At 35.8% G+C, this 26173-nt stretch overlaps 1 protein-coding gene and 1 pseudogene across 1 annotated transcript; both read left to right on the forward strand.

Moving 5' to 3' along the window:
- Window positions 1-11538: 11538 nt before the first annotated feature.
- LOC128129424 (5S ribosomal RNA) lies at window positions 11539-11656 on the forward strand (annotated as a pseudogene).
- Window positions 11657-21064: 9408 nt separating this feature from the next.
- On the forward strand, window positions 21065-22385 carry LOC111921256 (protein CURLY FLAG LEAF 1). Its single transcript, XM_023916830.3, has 2 exons — window positions 21065-21439; window positions 21871-22385. Exons 1-2 carry the CDS (start codon window positions 21218-21220, stop codon window positions 22276-22278), a joined length of 630 nt encoding a protein of 209 aa, XP_023772598.1. The 5' UTR covers window positions 21065-21217; the 3' UTR covers window positions 22279-22385.
- Window positions 22386-26173: the final 3788 nt, after the last annotated feature.

Consider the following 26173-nt stretch of genomic DNA (forward strand, 5'->3'; position numbering starts at 1 on the left):
AGCATAGCCTGTTAGAGGCATAGTATAGGGTGAACTTGAACTTTTGTGTAATAGTTTCAAGAATTAATATAAATCCTAGTTTTGTTATCTGATGTGTTGGATGATTATATGATTTATGTATGGTGACTTGGTTAACTGCGAGACAATACTTGGGACGAGTATGAGTAGGTGTGAATGGTAGTAGAGATCTATACTACCGGAAGCACAGGACTCACGCTTGGATCAGGGGAAGTCACAAGGTTATCAAGAAGCTAGTAATTGATTCTGATTTATTCAAGTATGTCATTACCATTGTTTCGGTAATGTCTAGAAAGATAGTTGTTATTCCGACCCTAGGGGTCATATCAATTGAGTCCGACTATGATGAGAGGTCATCGGGACACGACCCATCAGGGTTATTACTTAGAATGGAGAGATAACTTATGGAGTCAGTATGCGAATCCTATTTCGTTGATGATTCCGGGACGTAATCATCCTAAGGGGGAGATAATTGTAACGCCCGTAGATCAGGGCTAGTCAATTTAGAGACAATAAGAGTCAAAAATGACTTTTTGATAGAAGATTATTTAGGATGAATAATCGTAACTAAGTTGTAGTATGTGTTACAAGGTTTCCGTACATATAAAGAACGCCAAAATCCGAGTTATAACGAAGAAGTTATGACCTGTCGAAGTTTCGCGACAGAGCCGACACGACACAGCGCGACGTAAAAAGTGAATTTACGTTAGAGCGATATTTAGCCTTAGCAATCTAAACGAGAATCGAAGATCTCGTTGTTGGTATCGAAGCGATAAAAAGTTAGGCGAGAACGGACGTCAAACAAAGAAGTTATGAATTTATAACGAAGTTTTCTGTCGCGGCCTATTAAAAATAATTAATAAAAAATAAAGTCAAAATTAGCCGACGGAGTCTAAACGAAAGTCGTAGAGCATGGTCTCACCTTCGCGTGGATATAAAGAACGTCGAAAACGGAGTTCGTATGAAGAAGTTATGAATTTCCGAAGTTTATTAATCATTTGGTAATTAAATTTAATTATAAATCGAAGGTATTATCCGAAGCTGAGTCACGCGTCTGATCCATGGACCGACTCGGCGAGTAGGTGTTCCCTACTCGGCGAGTATGGGCCAACTCGGCGAGTAGGTGTCCCCTACTCGGCGAGTCCATCAGATATTTTCACTATAAATAGGATGCGAGGGCAGCCGACCCAATTGCCAATTTCTTCTCTTCTCTCTCCCGTTTTGCATCGTTTTGCGTGCCAGAAATACCCCGAAGCCCCGGTATTATACCCTAGCCCCGAGGCAAGTCCCGAGATCCCGAAGATCCCGAAAAGTGCGGTTCCCGAGTCGAAGCTCTGCCCGCGAGAAGTTTGATTTTCGAGGAGATCTTCCAGATCTGCTGAGGAATACTACTTCTATAAGCCGTAGTGCTGTCGGATCGTCTTCTGATCAAGTGAGTGTGTAGTTATTTCTTCTGATACAATAATACGAAGTATTTTATATAAAAATACGTGCTATGTGTATATATTTGGTTGTGTTATGTGTGAATGAGTATTCACTCTCTTCTATCTTACAGATCTGCTTATTTCTTTATGAGATATGTGTTACGTGTGTGTGCCTCATCTGTTATGTGATATATGTGTTGATTAAAGCATGCTATACAGGTTTTCTTTAAACTATGTATACAAACGTATATTTTTGTCTACTAATATTGTTGGGTAGAACATGGGTAGATGGGTTAGTTGGTGACTATGGAGTTAGCGCCTGCTGTTAGATAAACCTTGGTGACTATGGAGTTAGCGCCTGTTGTTAAGTAAACCTTGGTGACTATGGAGTTAGCGCCTATTGCATAAACCTTGGCGACGATGTGACTTCGTGCCTATTTGATAAACCTTGGCGACTATGGAGTTAGCGCTTGTTAAGTAAACCTTGGCGACTATGGAGTTAGCGCTTGTTAAGTGTACCTTGGTGACTATGGAGTTAGCGCCGCTTGAGTAAACCCCGACGACTATGGAGTTAGCGTCTTATAACTATGGATTTAGTACTCGATAGATAAACTTTGGCAGCAATGGATTTCGTGCCGATTCCTTAGGAATAAGTGAATGAAGGATAGTTGGTTCTTAGGGGGAAACCTTAAGAAGATGATGGAGATGGGTATTTGAGTTGATTGTTTGATAATTGAATATAATAAATGTATTATTGTGGGTTGAAAACCCTATATGCTCACCAGGCTCCCAAGCCTGACCCACTCAGTTTTCTTGTCATTACAGGTAATGACACAAGAGTATAAGTCGGCGGACTTGACGAGAGATTTTGGATTATAGATCAGTAGTTGAATAACTATTGTAAGGTCTATTTTATGTTGTTTATGCTTTTGGTCTGTAACGAACATGACATCCCGATGTTTTATTATTTAATAAAAATACATTCTTTTTGAGAAATGTTTTGATAAAATGGTTATCATATTTTATTTTGGGGACAAATTCCGCAACCGTTTCCTTTAAACGATCACTCTGATTTTGAAAACAAAGCATAAACAAATCGGTCTTTTCTGGCCGTGAAATTGGGGATGTCACAAGGAGTGTGTCTAATATATTTTATGAAGTACACCTGAATAGACACAAGAACTAGCTTAATTAGGGAATATGCCTAAAATGGTTTTATGTGCTAAATGATTTGTGATGCTTTGTGCTATTGTTTGATCGGATCTATGATCTGTCGCCGACCGGATTTGGAAATTTTATGTGCTCATATTTCTAAATGTTTAATTACAGTATTAGAACTGACATATAACTTTTCGTAGTAATTAGGAGAATTACACATCTGAACCTTCTCTATCTATATTCTCGTTTCGATACACCAAACGCCTTCTTGGGTGTATAAAAGGTCATGATAAGGACTGATAGCAGACTAAGCAAATGGAGGAAATGAGAAGGATTACGATAGTGACTGACACCTATCGGAATATATCATAAGAGTGATATCTTGTATTTAGAATGCATCTAATAAATAATACGTCTAGTAAGGGATAAGTACACTTTCAATTGGCGGAAAGAAATAATTTTGGTATAATCAATGGGGTTATCCCATCATCTGACAGTTTCACCACCAACTGAGTTGAATCAGAATTGTTATTGAAGATACGCATGGAATAAGTCCTAGTTGAGTCTAGGGAAAATTATATGATTGTTTGGACATATTTGTATGTGATAAATTTTTTTATGTGATAATGACTTGGAGAACTACGAGACAATACTTGGGACGAGTATGAGTAGGTGTGAAAGGTAGTAGAGGCCTATACTACCAGAAGCATAGGACTCACACTTGGATCAGGGAAAGTCACAAGGTTACCAAGAAGCTAGTAATTGATACCGTTTTATTCAAATATGTCGTTACCATCGTTTCGGTAATGACTAAGAAGATGATTGTTATTCCGACCCTAGTGGTCATATCAAATAGAGTCCAACTACGATGAGTATGTTACGTGGTTCAGAGAACCAAGTTTGATCTAACATCTGACTTAAGCCGGAAGAATAAAAAAATAAAAGATAATCAAAGCGATCGGTAAAGGTATCGCGATATTTGCTTGTAGCTAGAAATGCTACCTTTTAAGATGTGATTAGAACATGAAGGAAGTTATAGTTTGTTCTGGAATTTGATCCTAAAAGACTTGAGTCCAAGCAATGCATCATATGATTAGACGTCATTAGAACATGACCCATCGGTCTATTATGATAATCGAAGGAAGAAACTTATCTCAAGTTTTTTAAAAAGGAGTCTCCGATAAAGATCGAAATTGGGACATGAAGATCATGATTGGAATTCTAACATGAGATAGAGAGCGAGTCCAAGATCGGGCACCGCATGCAGTCAGGAAGTCTTAGAGTTAGATACTTGTTCGAAGAAACATCAAAGTTACGGTTATTACTTAGGATGAAAAGATAATGTATGGAGTCATCATGTGAGCCCTGTTTCGTTGATGATTCCGGGACGTAATCATCCTAAGGGGGAGATAATTGTAACGCATGTAGATCCGGGCTAGTCAATTGAGAGATAATAGGGGTCGAAAATGACTTTTCAACAAAAGATTATTTAGAATAAATAATCTTAACCAAGTATTAGAATATGTCTCAAGAGTTCCATACATATAAAGAACTCCGAAATCCGAGTTATAACGAAGAAGTTATGGCACGTCGAAGTTTTACGGCAAAACCGGCATGACACCGAGAGACGTAAATAGTGAATATTTGATAAAGGAGTTTTTAACCTTAGTGATCTAAACAAAAGTTGTAGTATACGTTAAACCAAGAGCTTCCATAAAAAGAACGCCTAAATCTGACTTCGTATAAGGAAGTTATGAATTTTCTAAGATTTGACATAGCAGTGCACGACCCGAAACTCGAATTTTAGTTCGAGGGGTTTTTGGCATATGTGACCTAAATGAGAGTTGAATATCTCATTAATAGGAACTCAACGATAAAAAGACAGACGAAAACGGAGTCTGTATGTAGAAGTTATGAATTTTACGCGAACATTTAACAGTATAATCTCCTCTTACTGTTAAATTTAAGATCAATCAAGAATTAGCTGATGGAGTCTAAATGAAAGTTGTAGATATTGTTTTTAGCTACGCGTGGATATAAAGAACGTCGAAAATGGAACTCGTATGCAAAAGTTACATGGTTTAGAAGTCGACAGGGTGCTGTGCGAAATCGAGTGACGTCGTTGAATATGGGCCAAGGCTTTCTCCCCAAGGCAAGCCACCAGAAGGTGACATGTGGCATGGAATCGATGAGTAGGAGGACTTACTCGACGATTATAGTTGTTTTCCAGCCTATAAATAGAGGTGTCGGGTTCCCTCATTCTTCACACCATCCCAGCATCACTTTCTCTCTCTATACTCTCTCTCTAGCCTCCTTTAAGCCCCCTAAAGTCTAGGTAAACCCCCTCGCACCCGAAGGAAGCCCTGAGGCTCCCGGATTCCCGAGAAAAGAGCCTTTCGGCTCGGAAACGCTGCTCCAGCGAAGCCTGGTTTTGAGAAAAAAAACCTGCTGTAAGTGAGTTACACCTAAACTATCTTTAGTATAGCTTATGTTTTAATATAGTAATGTTATTAGGACCTTATAATAAGTACTTGGGCTATTATTATGGGTTATGTAAGTATCGTTTAACGCTTATATAGTACTAATAATAGCTAGACTATTAATTAGTCTCGGTGAATATTAGACAAAACTCTAGTGGTAATGATACTAGGTTTTGTCAGAGGAAAGTCGTGTTAAGAGTAACGAAGTGTTGTCCGAGTGTCGAGTCACCACCTTCTCAGGTGAGTGCATGGTCCCTTTCATCTTACACATCGATATGAAGTATTTTATATAAACTACGTGCTATGTGTGTAGATTATCTGTATACTTGCTATCTATGCTGGATGAATGATTTTATACAAGTTTTATATGATTTAAATTGTATATGTATTTATATCTACATAATATGTTGGGTAAAACATGGGTAGATCAAATATGAGTTGGATGATTAGTTGAGAGGTGATATAGACCATGAGGTAAGGGTGAGAGGTGGACGATGTGAGTAGCCTTGTTCCCAAATGGTGGCCCCGTCATCTATCAGAGTATGGATGACAACTACAGACTATTCTAGACAGTCCAGTGGAACACTAGCAGGCTCGCAACCTGTAGGTTGTGAACGATGTGCTCACCTGTGTACTCTAAAAACCCATCAACCTGTATTGCGAGTGGACTCTTGAAAACGATACTGTCAATAAGCGAGATAACCCTGGCAGATGCACCTAAAGGACTCTACCGGCAGAAGCGCTTAATAGAGAACCTCATAACCCCGACAGATGCGCCTAAGGGACTATACCGACAAATGCGCGCCATAAAAGATGTCACAATTCTGGCAGCTACCCCTAAGTGATAATATTAGCAGCTGTACTTGACTGATGTGTCATTAACAACGATTGATTTCGTGCTTATTCCTTAGGATAATCCTTAGGAATGAATGAACGAGGAATAACTGATTCTTAGGGTAGATCCTTAAGAGTAAATAAGATAATGGGGATGGGTAATTGGGTTGATTGATTGTTTGATGATTAACCATAATGATTATATTATTGTGGGTTGAAAACCCTATGTACTCACCAGTTTTTCCAACCTGACCCACTCAAGCTTATTTGAGTCACAGGTGCCGATACGAAGTTACATTACACTGAGAGATTAAAGAGGTGTAGATCACTAGTGTAAATGAATGTAAGTTATGTTTATGCTTATGTTTCTGATTGACAATGACATCCCAAATGTTTTATAATGAATAAAAACACATTTCTTCGGAATTGCTTTGATAACGTATTTATCATGTTTTACTGGGAACAAATTCCTCAACATTTTTATTAAAAGAAGAACTCTTATTTTTATAACGCATAAACAAAATCGGTCTTTTATGTCCATGAAAATGGGGATGTCACAGCAAACCCGAAAAATCCCTGGCCACAATAAATCCTCTGACAAACGGCCACCTGCCGTGAATTCATTCATCCTTTCTTAAGCACACACATACATAATCTCGCCTTGCAGCTTGCCACATCCACCAATAACCCAGGTCTCATGTGTCCGCACCGCAGATCTCCATAACCAGTTCTCTAACCGTACTTGAATGGATCACTGAACCTCTCAATAGAATACCCAGTTCTCCCCACTCAGGGTTTGAACCATAACCAATTGACATACCAACAATCTACTCCATAGACTATTTCACCAAGTACATCACACTTGACTCTTGGAACGTACCACGTAATCACATCAATGATCCTCCCGATGGAAACCAAGCAACTCCAAATATCCCATAACTCAGACAAAAATCTCAGAATCCTCCCAACATGACTGCCTCAAGTCATCGTGAATCCTCAGACCGATATACCGCCGGATACCCCAACTGTTCCGAATTAGTCCTGACTCTCGGTCCGGAAATAACGCATTATCATGCACCTTGTCTCTGATTCCTCGACTAGCCTCCCATCACGGGAATCATCATAAAAGGAAGAGACCTCACTCTTACAATCGGTACACAACGTAGACTACGGGGGCCACCGCCTCGATATAATCCTCTTGATCACCTGGAATTGCTGCTAAATGTATGCCTCCCTCAATAAGGAACCTCCTTGATCTCTTCCATCTTAGTCCCACTAATGACTCTCTCATGGTATAAGAAATACCTCGCCGCAAACATACTGCCCAAATACTCTGGCGAAATGGTTGCAACCCTATGCTACCCCACAGGGTTTACCTCCAAACTATAAATCTGGAAGCTCATTATCTCGTTTGCTTCTCCCAGGAAACGGGGACATTGCGACTCTTGTCAAAGAAGGTGACGTCTCATCTATCGGTTGATTTCTCAACTCAGACCGCGATCCTCGAATAAGCATCATCTCTACTCATCCTTGAGTCTTGCGACTCCACCTGACATCTGACCAATAAAATCTCTCAGAAACTAACTCGGTCTCCCTCTCACGGTAAGCTCCATTGAAACTCGTTCGACATGACCCTCTGGCCCCGCACTCCATCATATTTGATCTCAGTCTAATCAATCACAACGGGATAACTGGTAAAACCAGAAGCACTAACCGCCACGAATCATGGTACTCGAACCATGTGATCACCTCTCAATCTGCTACTTAGAACCTCTAGAATTCTCCATTTTCCGAGTACGAGTCCTCTGCTTTTAGTAGTATGGGTCCATACTACCTGCCACATCTACTCATACTTTCCACACGGATCGTCCCAGATTTCATAAGTAGCTGCTCAGCCTTCTCGATCACCAATCCCGTCAAACCTGGTCGCTCCCCAGCGAATACTCTTCTTTATCGGCGTACTCATCTGACTAAGTCCACTCCCTAGGCTCTTCCTAGGTTCTCTCACTTCCCTGCCATCAGTTGCTGAAGAACTCCTTATGATGCCAACCATCTACCTCCTGAATATCATCATATTCACTTAGTAGCTGACTCCTATCATCAAGAGTTCCACAAAGCACGAAGCAAGACACATTCGGGCATCGAATAATCTACACCAACACGTAAAACCACTCTAGGTTACAACTCCACTTGCTCTACTCACACTCAAAAGGTATCACCGAACTCAAGCAACCCTCCCCCTCGTGGGTATCTAATTACTCCCTCAGTAGGATCCTCCAATGCTCATCTAGGTATCTCTCCTAGATTACTACTCTACTCAAAGTTCTCTCTAAAAGATTCCTGTTGGATACTCTTACTCCGCACATACTCTAAACACATCACAGATAGCAAAATTCCTAGGCTAAGGCATCACAAATCAGGCAACTCTAGCCCTAAAATATGAAATACCTACCCTATCTTCTAGCATGCATCGCTAATATCTCAATAATAACTCATAACACAAATAAGTAAGGGTATTTTGGGAAATCACTATTTGGGCTCTAGATGATTGTACACACTGCTCCTTCTCGTTTTTCTCTTAGAAACTCTTGCTCGTTTTAAAAAATCATTTCTTTTGAAATTTTTTCTCAAATCCTCAGTTTGAGTCCAAATATACCGGAAGGTGCGTCCAAATCCCTCAAACCAAGACTCTGATACGAACTTGTAACACCGTAAATTTTCAAACATTTTTTTTTCATTTTAAACTCACATAATTCTCATAACACAATTCACAAAAATCCTATTTATTTAATTGAAAAAATGCAACTCCATAATTATTTGATTAATAATCCAGGATCCTCAAAACATAACTCTTTCTTTGGTATGTACAATCAAGTCGGTGCCTTTCCGCGATCCTGAGAAGAACCTGAAACACATATCACATGAAATGGTAAGCACGGAGCTTAGTGAGTTCCCCAAAATACCACATACACAAATAATAAGCCTATCATGGCTATAAGTCGGCATGGACCCTCCGGTCTCATGTGTCTCGGTGTTGACCCTCCGGTCTCACAGCTCGGTTTGGACCATCCGGTCTGGTCTTAGTGGAAACCCTCCGGTCCTATCTCAGTAAACACAAAACAAAGCATATATATCACACAAACAAAATGCATAATATAACTCAAGTAAGCACATAAGACCCTCTGGTCACACATAGATGCCACTCATGGTAAGTAGAATGAGAAGACTAACCTCGGATGATGAACAACTCCTATAGATGTTGCTGCTGCACACAGGCCTCTAACACTGGACCAAGATCCACAATTACCCAATTAAGATCTAAGTCCAAACCCTCACTCTTTAGGTCTAAAGGTAGACCACTAACTATCCCATCAATAACCTAAAACTCATTTGGGCCCACCAAAGCCCAATAATGAATGGGCTCTCCCGAGGCCCAAATCGCAAGTCCAAGTGACAAACCCAACTCAAGGGTCCAAGGCAGATATATATATATATATATATATATATATATATATATATATATATATATATATATATATATATATATATATATTCCTCTGGTCTAAAACTCTAATGTAATAAGCCCAAACCCCAGGCCTAACACTCAATGCCCAAAATGAGACTTAGCCCAAAAGTTCACAGTGATGTTATGCGGGGGTACCTCCCTTGGTACACTCAGCGTACTCATAGATCCAAATTGGCCACCGGGGACACTTGGTCAGTACGCAGGGCGTACTGGAATTACGCACAACGTACGTCCCAATTTCACTCGTTCTACTCATTTGGTCTTGATCAGTTAAGACCTTGGCTCATATTACAGATCTGGACTCCCTAATAGCTCTTACTCCATAAAGTTAGTGAGTTTAAGCCTTTGCATGGTTGATAAAGTCCCAAACCCAAATACACTTACTCTTTACTCCAAAAAATGTTCATATCTCATGCATGGAGAGATCTTGACGACCAAGATCTCATTTTTATGACTCCAAATGACTAAAAGCATCTATAAGGACATATATTATACAATGGAGTTCATCCAACTCATAAAGTTCGAAGCTTGCGACATAAAACCCTAAAAATGGACTCAAAACAGGAACTAGCACAACAATGAGCAAGTTTCAAACTTGATACCTTTGGAAGATGCACCAACAAGTGTATAACTCAGATCCAAAAGCTAGATGCTCAAGCTATTCTCTTTCAAGGCTCATTCTTCTTCCAAGGACAAACATAAGAAGTCATCACCACACTAGATCCACATAAAGCCACCAAGATTCAAACTTTATACTTTCTGGAGCTAGATCAATATGATTAGGGCTTGGATCCACAAGCTCCAAGCCAAGAAATGCTTCCTCAAGGAACTCCTTCTTCCACAATAAGCACCAAAAACTTCACTAAATCACCAAAAATCTCAAGAATCACTCCAATGGAGACTTAGGGTCGATTTATAGGGTTTAGAGGAATGGAGGCTGAAGATATTAGGGTTAGGTTATGAGATAAGGAGCTTAAATAGGGTCCAAGAGCCTAAAATAGGGTTCAGGTCTGATTGGCATACGCCCAGCGTACATATGGTACGCCCAGCGTACTCCGAAGAACATTCGCGACCATCCTGGTCAGTACGCCCAACGTACTGCCTACTTCACCAGTACACCCCGTGTATGCTTTGTGTACGCCCATCGTACTCGGCTAACCCTGAAACCACAAAACTTCTGAAGGCCACAACTTCTTCGTTATAAATCTGTTTCCGACGATCCTTATATCCATGAAAAGGTAAAGAGAGGCCCCACACTTCTATCATCTTTATTCCTCCTGGATCCCACTTGAACTCAGATCCAAAATTCATGAAAAGCCCGCACTAGCGCCTTTAACAATACATTTAGGCTCTAAAGCACAAACCGAACTCTTTTATCACACAACCTACCTTACCCACATCCCAAAAAGGGCCTAAACCTTTCTCTTTCAAAGCCTCAAAACCTTCTCATACTCGGATTAAGGCCCACAGGCCTTAAACAGATCCAAAATTCATGAAAAGCCCGCACTAGCGCCTTTAACAATACATTTAGGCTCTAAAGCACAAACCGAACTCTTTTATCACACAACCTACCTTACCCACATCCCAAAAAGGGCCTAAACCTTTCTCCTTCAAAGCCTCAAAACCTTCTCATACTCGGATTAAGGCCCATAGGCCTTAAATCACAAAACATTCCGGAATAGGATGTTGCAATATATATATATATATATATATATATATATATATATATATATATATATATATATATATATATATATATATATATATATATGTCCGCTTTGGGCCACTCGGCACGAGGACTTCCCAGGGGGTTACCCATCCTGGTACTACTCCCGCCCGAGCACGCTTAACTGCAGAGTTCTTATGGGATCTACTGCCCTCACGGCTTTAAAACGCGTTGTGACAATGAAGGTATCCACACCCTTTATATGGAGATGTTTCGTTCTCCTTCCAAGCCGATATGGGATCAGATCTAACCCACTTTCACCCCCCATTATAGGGTTCGACGTCCCCGTAGAGGGTTAGATCTGATCCCACATCGGCTTGGAAGGAGAACGAAACATTTCCTTATAAAGGGGTGTGGATACCTTCCTTGTCACAACGCGTTTTAAATCCGTGAGGGCAGCAGATCTCATAAGAACTCTGCAGTTAAGCATGCTTGGGCGGGAGTAGTACCAGGATGGGTGACCCCCTGGGAAGTCCTCGTGCCGAGTGGCCCAAAGCGGACAATATTGTGATACGTGCCAGAGGGGGATGTTACAAATGGTATCAAAGTCAGGGCACGGGTCGATGTGTTCGACGGGGACGTCGAACCCTATAATGGGGGGTGAAAGTGGGTTAGATCTGATCCCACATCGGCTTGGAAGGAGAACGAAACATTTCCTTATAAAGGGGTGTGGATACCTTCCTTGTCACAACGTGTTTTAAAGCCGTGAGGACAGCAGATCCCATAAGAACTCTGCAGTTAAGCGTGCTTGGGCGGGAGTAGTACCAGGATGGGTGACCCCCTGGGAAGTCCTCGTGCCGAGTGGCCCAAAGCGGACAATATTGTGATACGTGCCAGAGGGGGATGTTACATATATATATATATATATATATATATATATATATATATATATATATATATATATATATATATATATATATATAATCAAACATATACCAATCATAAAGAAAGTGTATGAGTGATAAGTCACTATATCAGTTAGTGAACACTAACTATCCCACTTTGGTTCCAATTTTCAATTGATGCTTCTTGGTCCATATTTTTCTCTTAGGCCTATTCATAAACATTAACAATCATATTAATACTTGTCTTAGCCTATTAAGAGCTTAATGACTCTTTAGATCAAAATAACCACTTAATGGGTTAAACTCTATCTTTTCATTCTCTATCTCAAAATCTCAATCAATTAATGAATTAAGCTCTCCATATTACCTAATTCATTGTAATCTAACTCTAAAGCATCAATTACTCAAAAACGTTAGTTAGGGTTTCAACCCCTAACAATCACTAAATTGTTTTCACCATGGAAATCACTCCCGAAGCCTCTTAAAAGCTTCTATACACTATCAATAGCATCATAATTGAGTTATAAATCGACTAACTAAAGCAATCTAACCAAATTAATGATTCCACCATTAAAGCTCAAAGCTTCATAAAAATGAAGAAATCATTACCTCAAGGGGGAATGGATGTTAATCCTCTCAATCCATCGTCTCTTACTCATCTTGGCACCATTTTCACATCATCATCTTCTCATCTCAACTCCCAATCGATCACCCATGAAGAATGATCGAAATGAGCTCTTAAAATAGACTATAATGTGTTTTTTGCGCTTAGCTACGTCGTGGCAGCTCTCCACTGTTGGGCTTAATTGTGTTGTGTTAAATGTATGTGCTAGTATAGGTTTATTATACCGATTGGGGATTGTCCATTCTCATATTTTGCTTTAATAGTCTAGCCTATATATAGAGTGCATGCATGCATTCTTCGAGTTAACGCTTGTAAAACCCTAGTTGCCATTGTAAGCTTTCACAGATAATTTCTCGTTGAACTCTTCTAAAGTTTATTAATCTAAGCATTCGGCACACGTTTGATCTTCATTATTCTTGTCATTTATTCACGTACTCGTTATAGAATCTGTCGATCTATTCACGTACTCGTTATAGAATCTGTCAATCTATTTATTATTCCCACAATTGGTATCAGAGCCAGTGGCCAGGGTTCGATTCTCTCAGGGAGCAATTTTTGAGGGGGGATTTTTGGGGGTCAGAAATGGCATCGACCAAGTCCTCGCACGATGGATGGAGTGCCGCAATTTAGTGCCTAGTCCTGGATGGCTGAATGCACTATATGGGTAAGGTTGTGCCCTTTCTAACACCAATTGGTTTTAGATTAACTGGTAGCGCTGATGCTCAACACTATCTGCTTTGAAACATACATCCATATATATATATATATATATATATATATACACACACACACGCACACGCATAATATAAAGAGGGAGATTATAAGTAATAACTCACCTTATTAGTCAGTGAAGACTAACTTTCTCATCTTCCTCTACTCTACCATTGATGCATCTGGATCCACCTTTTTTTTCTATTAGGCTGAATCATACATATACATAAGTATCTCAATACTTTTCTTAGCCTATAAAGAGCTTAATGACTCTCTAAGTCAAAATAACAACTCAATGGATAAAAAAATGTATCTTTTCATTCTTTGTTTCTTAATCTCAATCAATTAATGAATTAAGCATCATATAATACCTAATTCATTGCTATCTAACATCTAATGCACCAATTAACATAATCTCGTTAGTTAGGCTTTCAGACTCTAAATCTCATTGGATTAATCCCACTCATGAGGGTTACATACAATGCTTGTTTAAGTAATCTAAACATCCTTAACCGCCACATGCCCCTCATCATTTCGCAAAATCGTTGGAGCTCAGCCTTATAGGGCTTAGGTGGTGTTTATGACAAAAATGAAAGTCTTAACAACCTTAGATTATGATGCGTAACCGTGTTGTAGTTTCTTACTCACCACGTTATAGTGACCACTTTGAACTCGGTCAATGGCTGCGTAAATGCTTGCCACGCCATATTGCGCTTCCTCCACTAGTAACCTACTTTTGCCACTGCATAGTGGTGCCCATACATCACACTGCGGAGAAAAATGCATTTTTCTTCTTTCTTATGTCAAACCCTTGCCTCACGTGGAGGTCTACCCACCATGTTGTGGTTGTGGTTTGACAGCAGCCCCTTGGGCTGATTCCATTCCAACTTTGGGACAACTTTGTCCCAACTTCTAACCTTTGTATCTTCTTCATTTTTAACTCATTTTCTATGATCTTTATGTCTACGCAAAGGTAGGAACAAACTCTACACTTCTGTTAAGTCACAACTCATTGAATTAATACAAATCTTAATCTATTAAGTCAGAAACTTGTCCCAAAAAGCATAAAATTCCCATTTTACCCTTTTGGACATAAATTCATCTTCTCATACCTTTTTTCTCTTGAACTTACTCATAACATCTTCTATGCGACTTTAACTCTTATTGGCCATTTTCATGAAGTCCCAACTTCATAATATCATATCTTTCTCATAATTGACCATTTTATTCTTTTGGTCAATATTTGACTAAAAGTCAACTTTCTCTAAATTTCAGGTTCTTACATTATAGGGTTTGAAAAATAAATTTAGCTTGATATCTTAATAGCTCATATTTTATCTCAATAGTCCAATCCACTTAAAATATAACCCAATAGATAATAGTCGAGTCATACTTAAAATTAGCAAAAAAAAGAGAAAAAAATTGTGCAATTGATCTGCTGAAATGTAAATTGAAACTCTGACTTCCCTTCGGATGTTCCAACTTCCACATTTCATGCAACACACATGTTGTCGTTGAAAAGCCACTAGCGATCATCGGACGTCGATCAACCTCATTTAACCTATGACCATAGTTCCACCTTGGCCTCACCCAATACATGGGAGACTTGGGCTTAGGTCCAGGGCAGCAAAATATTGGGGGCATCTAGTTAGTCCAACTATGTCTATAGTATATATACTAATGGCCCATAAAACTTAACCTATATCTTGTGATTTGTTTTTGGCTATGAGCAAGAAATAGGAAAAAGAAACGCACCAAACAATCAATTGATCATCAAAAGTGCATAGAGAAATGAAACGTCCACTAGAAACCATTTAATGTTGCTGTCAGTGGGAGAAATCAATGGCTAGAATATGTCTTTGATAAATAAAAAGTAAGAACAAATTTATCTATTTTTCACTTTCAGTCGATAAATCGATAATACTTAGCTCTCATATCTCAATTTCTTAGTTATCAGTTGACACTTGACAATTATGATATAGAGATTTATCTAATATGTTTCAACTTTAAGATCATGGTTCTAGCCTTCTAGGTCCGAGTCTTCGAGATATAGTGATACTGATACCATTATTATTCTAAATTTCTAATTTAATGATTTAGGTGTGATCGTTTCTTATTGTTGTTTCATAAATCAGATTTGGGTGAGGTTAATTTCAAAACCTATTTATTTTGGTTTCTTTCATAAATTTACTTTATTTCTAATCTATTTAATTTCTTCTCTATTTGATTATAGTTAAAAAGAGTGAAAGTCTCAAGGACTTATTGAATTTTTGTATATGATTTCTCCACTATTTGAGCTTTGATTTCTCCTTTATTTGTGCTCGATATCTACTGTTTCATAAATTAAATTTAGGTTAGTTCAATTTTGAAATATTTTTATTTAGGTTTGTTTTAGAAATCTACTTTATTTCTTATCTATTTGATTACGGTAAATAAGAGTCAAAGTCTCAATGACTTAATGGATTTTTGTGTCTGATTTCTCCACTGTTTGAGCTCTGATTTCTCCTCTATTTGTGCTTGAAATCTATTGTTTTGCATATGATTTTTATGGTTTGATTCAACCTTCAAGAAAAATTGATGACTATATGTGGTTTACTTCTCATACAAATTTCTAAAGATTTGTTCTAAACTTTTTGTGTTCTAGTTTATGTGATGTGAAGCAGGAGCCATATTTTTGACTTCTTTTATTTTGAATACCTCATATCCAGACTTCTAGAGGCAACATAAGTCTTATTTCATAAACTTTGGTCAAGTTGTATCTTTCTTTGTTTAGCTTTTATAATTAGATTTGTTGAGTTTTTAATATGATTCCCCAAAACAACCATTAGGTGCTCAAAATAGAAAACAAAAAAAAACAAGAAGAGGCTAATCATTTAAAAGGTTCATTGAATATTTTTTTTTTGTTATAAATCAAAATGGAAATAAAAATAATTTTAATTATCCGATTAATAATTTTAATAATCCACCTAGTACTTCCAATGATCCGGTTGAAATTCCTAATGATTTTGAAAATAATGACTTTGTTGATGAAGATAAACCAAGTGATTTTAATAATTTTTATCCTAGAGTACGAGATGATTTAGATTTAAAAATGAAAGATTTAATAATAGAAAAAATGTCTAATAGAGAAATTGATACCAATTCAATTTTTCCAAAAAATGCGATTGGTAGACATTTTGCATGTGATTTTTTATTTGTAAATTAAGAACTGATGATTTTATGATAGCAAATGGTTAGTGTATTCAAACGAACTTGATAAAGTTTTATTGTAGGTTATTTAAAACTGTTCGAACTAAAAGTAATATGGCAACCGAAGGAACTAAAGATTGGAAACATCTTAATGAAACATTAAAACACCATGAAAATAGTTCTGATCATATGATCAATTTAAGAACTTGGTTTGAAACACAAATTAGGTTAAATAAAAATAAATAATTGATAAAAAATTACAATAAATGATAAATAAAAGATACCGAACATTGGAAAGAAATTATGGTTATAATTATTTTTGTTGTAAAATGTTTAGCAAAAAAATTATTTGGCTTTTTGTGGTATAAATGAAAAAATTTATAAAAATTCGAATTGTAAATTTTGAAGTGTGCTTGAATCGATTGCTGAGTTTGATCCGGTAATGAAAGAACATTTCGAACGATTAAAGACAAAGAAACGCATAATCATCATCATCTTAGTCATAAAATTCAAAATGATTTAACTGAAATGTTGGCATCCGAGGTAAAAAGTGAACTTATTAAAAAAAAGCAAATTTTTTTTCTATAATTCTTGATAGCACTCCGGATGCAAGTCACCAAGAACAAATGAATTTGATTATAAGATGTGTAGATATGGTAAATGTTCCATTAAAAGAAAGAAGAGTATTTTTTAGAGTTTTTAATTGTAGAAGATACTTCTGTTCTAGGTCTTTTTAATGTTCTACAAGATGCTCTAAAATCACTTGATTTGAATATTAGTTATGTTCATGATCAAGGGTACGATAATGGAATAAATATGAAAGAAAAACACTAATGCGTTAAAAAAAATGATTTCTTGATTTACATTATAGAGTTTTTTTTATGTCTTGTGTATGTCATAGTTTAAAAATCGTTTTGTGTGATATGACAAATTTTCGCACAAGGCAAAAATGTTTTTTGGTACATGTCAAACAATTTATAATGTTTTTTCTAATTCTATAAAAAGATAAAGTATCTTTTTGAATTTATAAATGATCTAACACTTAAATCATTATTTGCTACTCATTGCGAAAGTCATATCAAAACCGTTAAAACAATAAAAACACAATTTTTCCAAATAAGAGAAGCTTTAATAAAATTATCTAAAATAAGTGATGAGGATAAAATGTATAGAGATGTTGAATCACTAGTAAATGACGAACTTTCTAATTTTAAATTTATTTTAAGTTTATGTATATGGTACAAAATTTTGTATAAAATTAATTTGGAAAGTAAAATTTTATATATTATTCTTGATGTTGTGGCAAAAAAAATTTAAAGGGGCTGCTTAATGATTTTGAAGGATATAGGGAAAGTAGGTTTGACTATGCTATTACTAAGAAATAGCAAATAATATTGGAGTTGAACCTGAATTTCCTAAATACGTATTTATAATAAAAATCAGTTTGATGAAATTCTAGATAACGAAGAACACTAATATTATCAAGAAACATTTAGAAAAGATTATTTTATTATTCTTGTAGATATGACTTTTGCTCAACTGAAAAATAGATTTTGAACAAATACAATATTTTGAATCTATATTTGGTTTTTTGTTTGTTGATTTCAAATTAATTTCTTTAGTTGATCATGAATTAAAAAAATATATTTTTTAAATCCTTAGTTCAATTTGAAAAATGGTGAAGAATATGATATGATGGAAGTAGTTTATTTATTGAATTACAAATTTTGAAGAAATGTTGTTAGATGAAACATATAAAGGTAAAAGTCTTTGGACATCTATTCAAAAAATGGAATATGCAAAAAGAATGCATATGTTTCTTAAAGTGTTGGTTGCATATAGAATATTGTTGACGATACTGATTATGGTTGCTTCAATGAAAATAAGTTTTTATAAAATTAGAGCTCTTGAATCCTATCTCCGAACTCCCATTACTCAAGAAAGATTGAATGCATTAACGATTTTAAGTATTGAGAGTGATTTTTTTACAAAATATTGATTATTGTAAAATAAAAGATGTCTTCGCTTCAAAAAATGCATGATGATATTGTTTTAGATGATTTTGATAAGTTTTTGTTTATATTATTTGTTTGATTATAAAATTTACTGCATTTTTTATTTTATAAATCTTTTATATAAACGTTAAATACATATATATAATGACATAATTTTTTTTATTTTACCCCAACACCCTCCACACTCCATGTTTGTCATTGTCAATTGCTATTTGTCTGAGTCTCACTCAGAATTAAGAAATCAAAGAAACTGAGAAGCATCATAGATACAATTAACAATTAAATGTGATTCTGGATTTGTGAATTTATGATTATTGTTTTGTCTTCGCTCTTAGAGGCCTAGAAATAAGAAGATATTAATTGATTGAATGACTGTTCATTTGTTTGATACATAAACATTGATACTTCAATTCTTTGATACTTTGATGGGTGATCAACTTTGATTCTTTGATACCACTAGTATTTTTTACTATTTCTTTTTTATTGATTTCCCTAAACAATGTGGTTTTGTGTTCTAGATTTGATACACTTTGATATATGGATTGGACATTCTTTAAGCATTTGTATTTGTCCTTAAGGCTAAGGCAAGATAATGCTTTAATTCAATTAGCTAGGGCAGTATTAATACTATTTAAGGCCTCGTAAATGACTAATAAGAGAAACCCGTTCATTCTAATTGAAACGTACCCCACATATCCTATCTAAATAACTATTTCACATGAATGATCGTTTAAGAAACACAGTATCATCAGTACCACTCTACTTCCATTATCTCTTAATTGTAGTACCCTAAAACATAAATGGCATGAAGACAATTTTTATATTTTCAAACAACAAAATGAAAAAAAAGAAAAGAAAAGAAAGAGGACATGAGTTAATATGGTTGTTTAAAATGGAGAGAGAGGACATAAATTCATAGGAGTAGATGAATAAACTTATGGTGGGATTTAAAGTGTGTAGAGGGGGTTGTGGAAAGCTTTAAAAGTTTTAGTAGTTCAAAGGGGGAAGATGACTAATGTTTTAAATACAAGGGGACGTGTCAAATTTAATAGCCGAGGGGGTGTTGGGTGCTTTTAATTAAAGTTTTGTAGTTCTTTGAGTGACCCAATTGTGGAAGTTGGTTTTTAATGAAACCCCATTAAAAGCTCTTTCTCTATGTGCATTCATGGCTTCCTTCAACTGTATCTATACAGGCTCTCTTACTCCTAATTTAATGATAGATTACACTACACCCCTTTCTCTTCGTTAACGTGACTTTTAAGTCCTTCTTATCAATGTTAAGAGACACATGTAGTCCTAGTGCATACTGAAAGTTTAAAGCTCTTTGATTTCTAGAGTATTGTAATTCGGTTAATTATAGCAACACATAAATTTCGAGTACTGATATTACATTTGTGTGTTAGGCATCTCAGGAGCGTATCAATACACAAATTTAAAGACAAATAGTTTCACTATTTATATGATCAAAAGATGTGCGCAATCCATGTCGTTCAGTGAGATATTTGAACCTTTATGTATTTGATCATATACATGTCATATTGGTATAACAAAAGTAAAGATGAGCGACCTGTTATATTAGTTGCAACTATATGTATTGGAGAGAATGATCATAAGAATCCGACTGTAGGATAAAAATCATAGCATGCAGAAAGACATAATTTGTTTATTATGTTAGTATTTCCTATATATTTTTAATTGGATTTACCAACTGAATGTATATTAATTGGATTGCTATCTCATCATAACCTGTTATAATTAATAGATGACAACCAATAGATGGAGCTAGTATATGGAAATATATTTCATCATCAATCTCAAATATGTAGTTATCTCATATGCGAACATACAATTAATAGGTGATTATGACCTTTAACGAGTTTTTGATATGTATAATCAATGTATATGAATTATTAAGGACAAGTGTATAGTTTAAATTGAAATTATTTATCAAAATATATACTTTTCATTTAATAATAGGTGTGTGTGTGTGGTATGCTAAGTTCCTAACTTTAATCAAATTTTATATACAACATGCATGAGTGGTCAATCAGATTTCAGATGTAGTCTTTGGTCAACAACAGTAGTAATGAGTCGATATATATCATGAATTACAACAAAAAAATATCATCAAAACTACGTCAATTTGTATTGGCGTAAAGTACTCATGAACAGGGTATAAATTCTTACTTCATAACCAAACAAATCGTTCATATTATTAATTTTGCTCGGTTCATAACATAGGTCTCATAATCATGCATGCATATGAGTAAATGTGACCACACATATGAAAGAGAGAGTTGGTTGTGACTTAAACATTTGGTAGAACTACACACAATATATATATTGTAGCAGTAATTGCAAAACTCAAACTTCACTTGAAGTGCACGTCATGGGGAGTTCTGATGGGGCCTTACTAGTTTCACATTTATTATTTTGCCCCTTTTAGATTCTCCCTTGCAGTTATGCGCTTATTTTATTTATGCTAACCTCATTTACCTCCTTTTTCTCTTCTCCTCTATATAAATCTCATAACCACTCCACAATCTTGGTCACACACACAACGCCTTAAACACACACACCAGCAGTGATAAGAAGAGGAGAACTTCTCTCTCACTCTCTCTCTCTCTCTCTCTCTCTCTCTCTCTCTCTCTCTCTCTCTCAAATATATGGTTTCTTTTCATGCATCTCTCTTGCCTATATCAACAATGATTCAAGACTGCGAGGATTCTTCCAGAAAGAGGAAACGCGAGGGGTCGTTACAACCAGAAGGTTTCTTGGATGACCTCAACGAGTCAAAAATTAAATACTCAAAAAGATCGGTGCTTGACACTGAGCTTCATCTTGAGACTCCCATGCCCTTGGAGTGGCAACGATGCCTCGATATCAAGGTAATTGAATTATAAATCTCACATAAATAATTAAAATACTTTGTTCTTAATTAAAGGTACGTACTTTTGTTTTTTTAGAAAGACTTAGAGGAACACTTTTGCTTTAAAGAAAACTTTTCTTTCAAAAACCGGTTTCAAGTTATTGAGTGAGATACATCCACGTGATCACCAACAGTTTCATCATTTAAGAAGAAAAATATTTTTCATGATTTTTCATGATTTTCAGTTTTTGTATACGGAAAAGTTTTAAGATTTTTTAGTGAATTATGAAGAGTTCGTCAAGAGACCGAGCTCACACGTCTTAACTTATGGACGCTTCAAATTAAGCAAACTCTTTTAGGATTGAATTACTCTTATTTCGTCTATTTGTTTACAAACAATTCAATTCTTCATTTACTTTTTAATATTCTTATAATAATTTATCAATGCAGTCTGGCCAAATATACTATTATAACACAAGAACTCATAAAAAGACTTCAAAGGATCCGAGATGCAGTCCAGAACCAGCCAATAACATGAGTCTTGATCTTGAGCTCAACCTACCCTGTGGATCATCGGATACCACAAGGAAACACCATGTTGCAGACAACTTCTCAAAGTTCAAGTCTCTAAGCAAAACCTCCAGCAAAAACAGCAGCGCTGGTGGTGGAGCACCCTCGTGGTTGGCGTTGGAAGGCGGAGATCAACAACAAGAGATGGTAACAGCAGTGTGTAAAAAGTGTCATATGTTGGTGATGATGTTCAAGACTTCACCTTCATGCCCTAATTGTAAATTCATGCATCCACCTAGTCAAACCCCTCCTAGTCTCTTTACTAGAGAATTAAGCCTCTTGTGTTAATTAATCAAGGTTTAACTATTAATTAAGTGCCTTAGTCATTTTATTATAAAATTAACTGATGAAGAATGTGTAAAATTTTAGTTACTATAAAAAAGTAGTTTTCTGTAGTTTTCTGTCTTCTCAGTTCTCTTACACTGATTAAAAAGAGTAAAACACGGAATTAGAAAGGTTTGCTTTTGTTGAATTTCCGTTATAAAAGTATGACGATCGAGATTCGGGACATATATACAGTAGTGAAGGTATGAAGGGATTAGCAGGCTCAGTTATCTCTTTAAAAAATTTTGTAATTAACAGAATTATTTAAAAATTATAATTAAAAGTTATAAATTAGTCTAGACTAACGAGTTTTTTGGTTTATGTATTCCGTGTATATTTGATTTTTGACATAACGAATGTATGGTCTTTTTGGTTTAATCCAAAACTTAAAACAGATATACAATAAAACCCTGCTACAGGATGATGTAAGGCATATAATGAAGTGTACCAGACATCCCTTTTCCCAAAGTTCATTTGTGATAATATTAAAAGATGTAAATGGTGACTCCATTAAATATAAGAATTATATGTACTTTTTTCTTTTTGTATATGCATTCATATCTATATATTTATATTTGTATTTATATATCTGCACTAATTATATATCCTATATATAAATATCATTTAAAATAAATAATATGGTTAAAAATAAATAATTTATATTTAAGGTTTAGGTTTAGAATTAGGAAAAATACATTAAAACCCTTAAGTTTTTTCGAAAAATTACAATTTATTCTAAAATCACTTTTAGGTGTGTTAAAATAGAAAGTTTTCATTTTTTTTGCTTCTTATATATCGCTTAACAGGTTTTAAACTCTATAATCGGTTAGCATGTCACGTGGCTACCATGTTGGTAACCGACTAGTCTTAATGGTTGACATATACATTAGTTTAGTAGCTTCATTTAAAAAACTGAAGAAGTGAGAACACAAAGAAAAGATGCCGGAATCAAACTCGCAACCTCAAGCAAACAAGGCCAATGCCTTAATTACCCACTACGCTGTAGCCATTTTGGGTTTTTAATCTTGCACACATACACATGGAAAAAGTTGTATTTTTTCCTTAAATTTGTATTTTTCGTATATTTTTGCGTCTACATAATATATAGATAATAAATATGTATTTATAGTTTTATACTTCAAAATACATATTAACATTTTTTATAAACAAATAATAAATAAGTATTTATTATTAAAAGTACATAAAAATTTGTGTATATGTACTTTTACCATTCCTGAATCTTCAAACAAATTACATTACGAATTCAACCATAATAAACAAAGTATATTACCATAATATAATATACAAAAAAGTACATTACCATTTCAAACATAATGAAGAAAATAAATTACCATTCAAAATAAATAAGCCAAAAGTTAGCAATTTATGAAGTGTTACCACGTCAAATAACAATCACCAATTATCTTTAAACTCAATCAAAAGTAGTTTATGAGATCATTTATCAAAATGAACACAGCCAAAAACAAACAAACAAGCATACTCATTTACAAACACATTCAAAAATATTTTGACAAACACAATAAAAATATAGCTTCAAAAAGATGTAGGCCCAACTGTATAAGACGTATGAATCTTTTTTGTGTCTCAATATGTAACGCATGTTTTCCGGTATGTTATTTACCAAGTTATTTAATTTTTAACGTTTACGAAAATGGGTTTTGGAGTTGGAACATGACGCAACATTTTCTTGACGCGGCGTGAATGCCATGTGTTAGGTGCGATGTACCTTAAGTGAATGGTGCAACAAGCCTATGTAAAGGTTAAAAAACATGGGTCTCAGGACTTGGACCCAATTTAATGGTTCTAACTTTTAGGGTTTCATCATTTCCTTAGCCTTCATCTCCAGAGAGCCCTAAAGAGAAACCCTAGGCTCCTTTTTGTGATTCTTTGGAGCCTTTTGCCTTTTAGAGTGTTCCTTGCAAAAGAAGGTTGAGTTTCAGTGCAAGTGAAGCAATTTTGATCAAGAGAAGTCTCAACCTTCTCATCATCTTTTAGACCTTTGTAAATTAAAAAATTCCAACTTTTATGGCTTTAATGCATAAATCTAAAGTTTTGGGTTGTTTGAGTGTATTTTGGTTCCATTTCTTAATATTACTTGGAGTTTAGGAAAACTCTAGGATTATAGAGTTATTTTTTCTTATCATTTCTGGACCAAACATGAAGAAAAGAGTACATGTATGAGCTCTCTTGGCTCCATACATGAAGGACTTATCTTTTTGTACCCATTTTAGATTTTGGGTTGGTGTTAGACTTATTGGACACATTTATTTGGATAAAGTTAGAAACTTTATCCATTAAGAAGCACTTTGGATGATTTCGGGAGAGTGTGGAGTTCTGACTTAAGGGATTAAGAGCTTAACAAGGAAGGTTGTTAAGTCAATACACACGATGTCCTTGTTTATGGGTCGTGGCACGTCTCATGAGTCCCGTCGCGACTATTTTGTATTTTTATGGACGCGACACGTCTTTTGAAGGTCGTGGCGTGTTTGATCATTTACCATTGACTTTTTGACCAATTTGACTTTTGGTCAAACTTTGATATATTTGAGTATTGGACATAGTATGTTTGGTATTAGGTGCTGGCCGTTTATTTGCTGAGACTGCTATGGATTTGTGACTTCTTGATTCATGTGAGTTTTCTCACTCTACTATAAAAGGTGTGGTACTATTTTAGTACATATGTATACTTAGACCAGTATAGTTTTTTGTATGTTGACTGCTAGTCAAATGATATGTTCTTATGACGATATGCAATAATGACTGATCGACGAAAGGTCGTGAGTCTACAAGCGATGATTGATTGGTGAAAGGTCATGGGTCTATAGGTGATGACAGACCGATTATAGGCCCTAATGTTATAGGTTGACCATGGATCAGTGATATACCATGACTCTAGCACATAGACAAAAAGTCGTGAGCCGTCAGGCGGTATGTATTGTATGTGTAACATTCATAAAATTCTTGAAAACTTTAAACTTTTTAACAACCCAAAACCAACATTGTATATAAATTGCTTTCAAAATAAGTTTCACATCAGAGAAATCCCAAAATCATAAAAAAAAACATGAGGAAGTGCACGATCATGCCTTTGCCTTGCCGCGGTCCTTTGAGGTGCCTGAAACACAATCCAAAACTGTAAGCCCAAAGCTTAGTGAGTTCCTCCAAAATAACGATACATAACATATAACACAAATAGAATAACAACATGTAATGGGTCCACAGCTTAACAAAATAGATTACCCCTAAGCCCAGAACATAAGTCTGGCTTGCCCTCGGTCCACAGCTTATGCCAGGCTTGCTCCCTGGCCTGATCAATCCTTGGACTAAATACCGCTAAGCCCTTAGTACGAGTTTGGAATGCCCTTCCCGGCCCTCAGCTCGTATATGGGATGCTCATGAGTCCTCAGTATGATTCTGGCATGTCCTCCCTGGCCCTCAACTCATATCTGGCATACTCCAGGGTTTGTTGGCTACAACACGGAGCAATACAACCTCAACCCAACCCATACAATATGTCGACATATAAAAAGATAATATCATATACAAATAAGCAGACAGTATCACAGGTAGTCCTACGGATCTACCATAATAGCATATCAAATCTAGCATGCATATCTATTCCATACTCAGCATATCAACGAATATATGGTTATCAAACCAATGGGCCGACCTTGGTGCCTTCGACCCGAAAGTACAGTGAGGAAACACCTCACAAGTAGTGCATAACTGATAAGATCTAACTCCGAATCTCAGCTCTCGACTCAAATGCCTACAACCACCATGTGACCAATTCCATCAAGATTCTGAAATACCCAAATTGCCCTCAAAAGTCAAACTT

The sequence above is a fragment of the Lactuca sativa genome, chromosome 9, assembly GCF_002870075.4.
Source record: "Lactuca sativa cultivar Salinas chromosome 9, Lsat_Salinas_v11, whole genome shotgun sequence".
Taxonomy (NCBI): Eukaryota; Viridiplantae; Streptophyta; class Magnoliopsida; order Asterales; family Asteraceae; genus Lactuca; species Lactuca sativa.

What these genes read in the sequence shown, in the direction of transcription:
- LOC111921256 (XM_023916830.3), top strand. Translation starts at nt 21,218, where the DNA reads ATGGTTTCTTTTCATGCATCTCTCTTGCCTATATCAACAATGATTCAA. An exon ending in AACGATGCCTCGATATCAAG is followed by an intron (nt 21,440 to 21,870) that starts GTAATTGAATTA and finishes TTATCAATGCAG; the next exon opens with TCTGGCCAAATATACTATTA.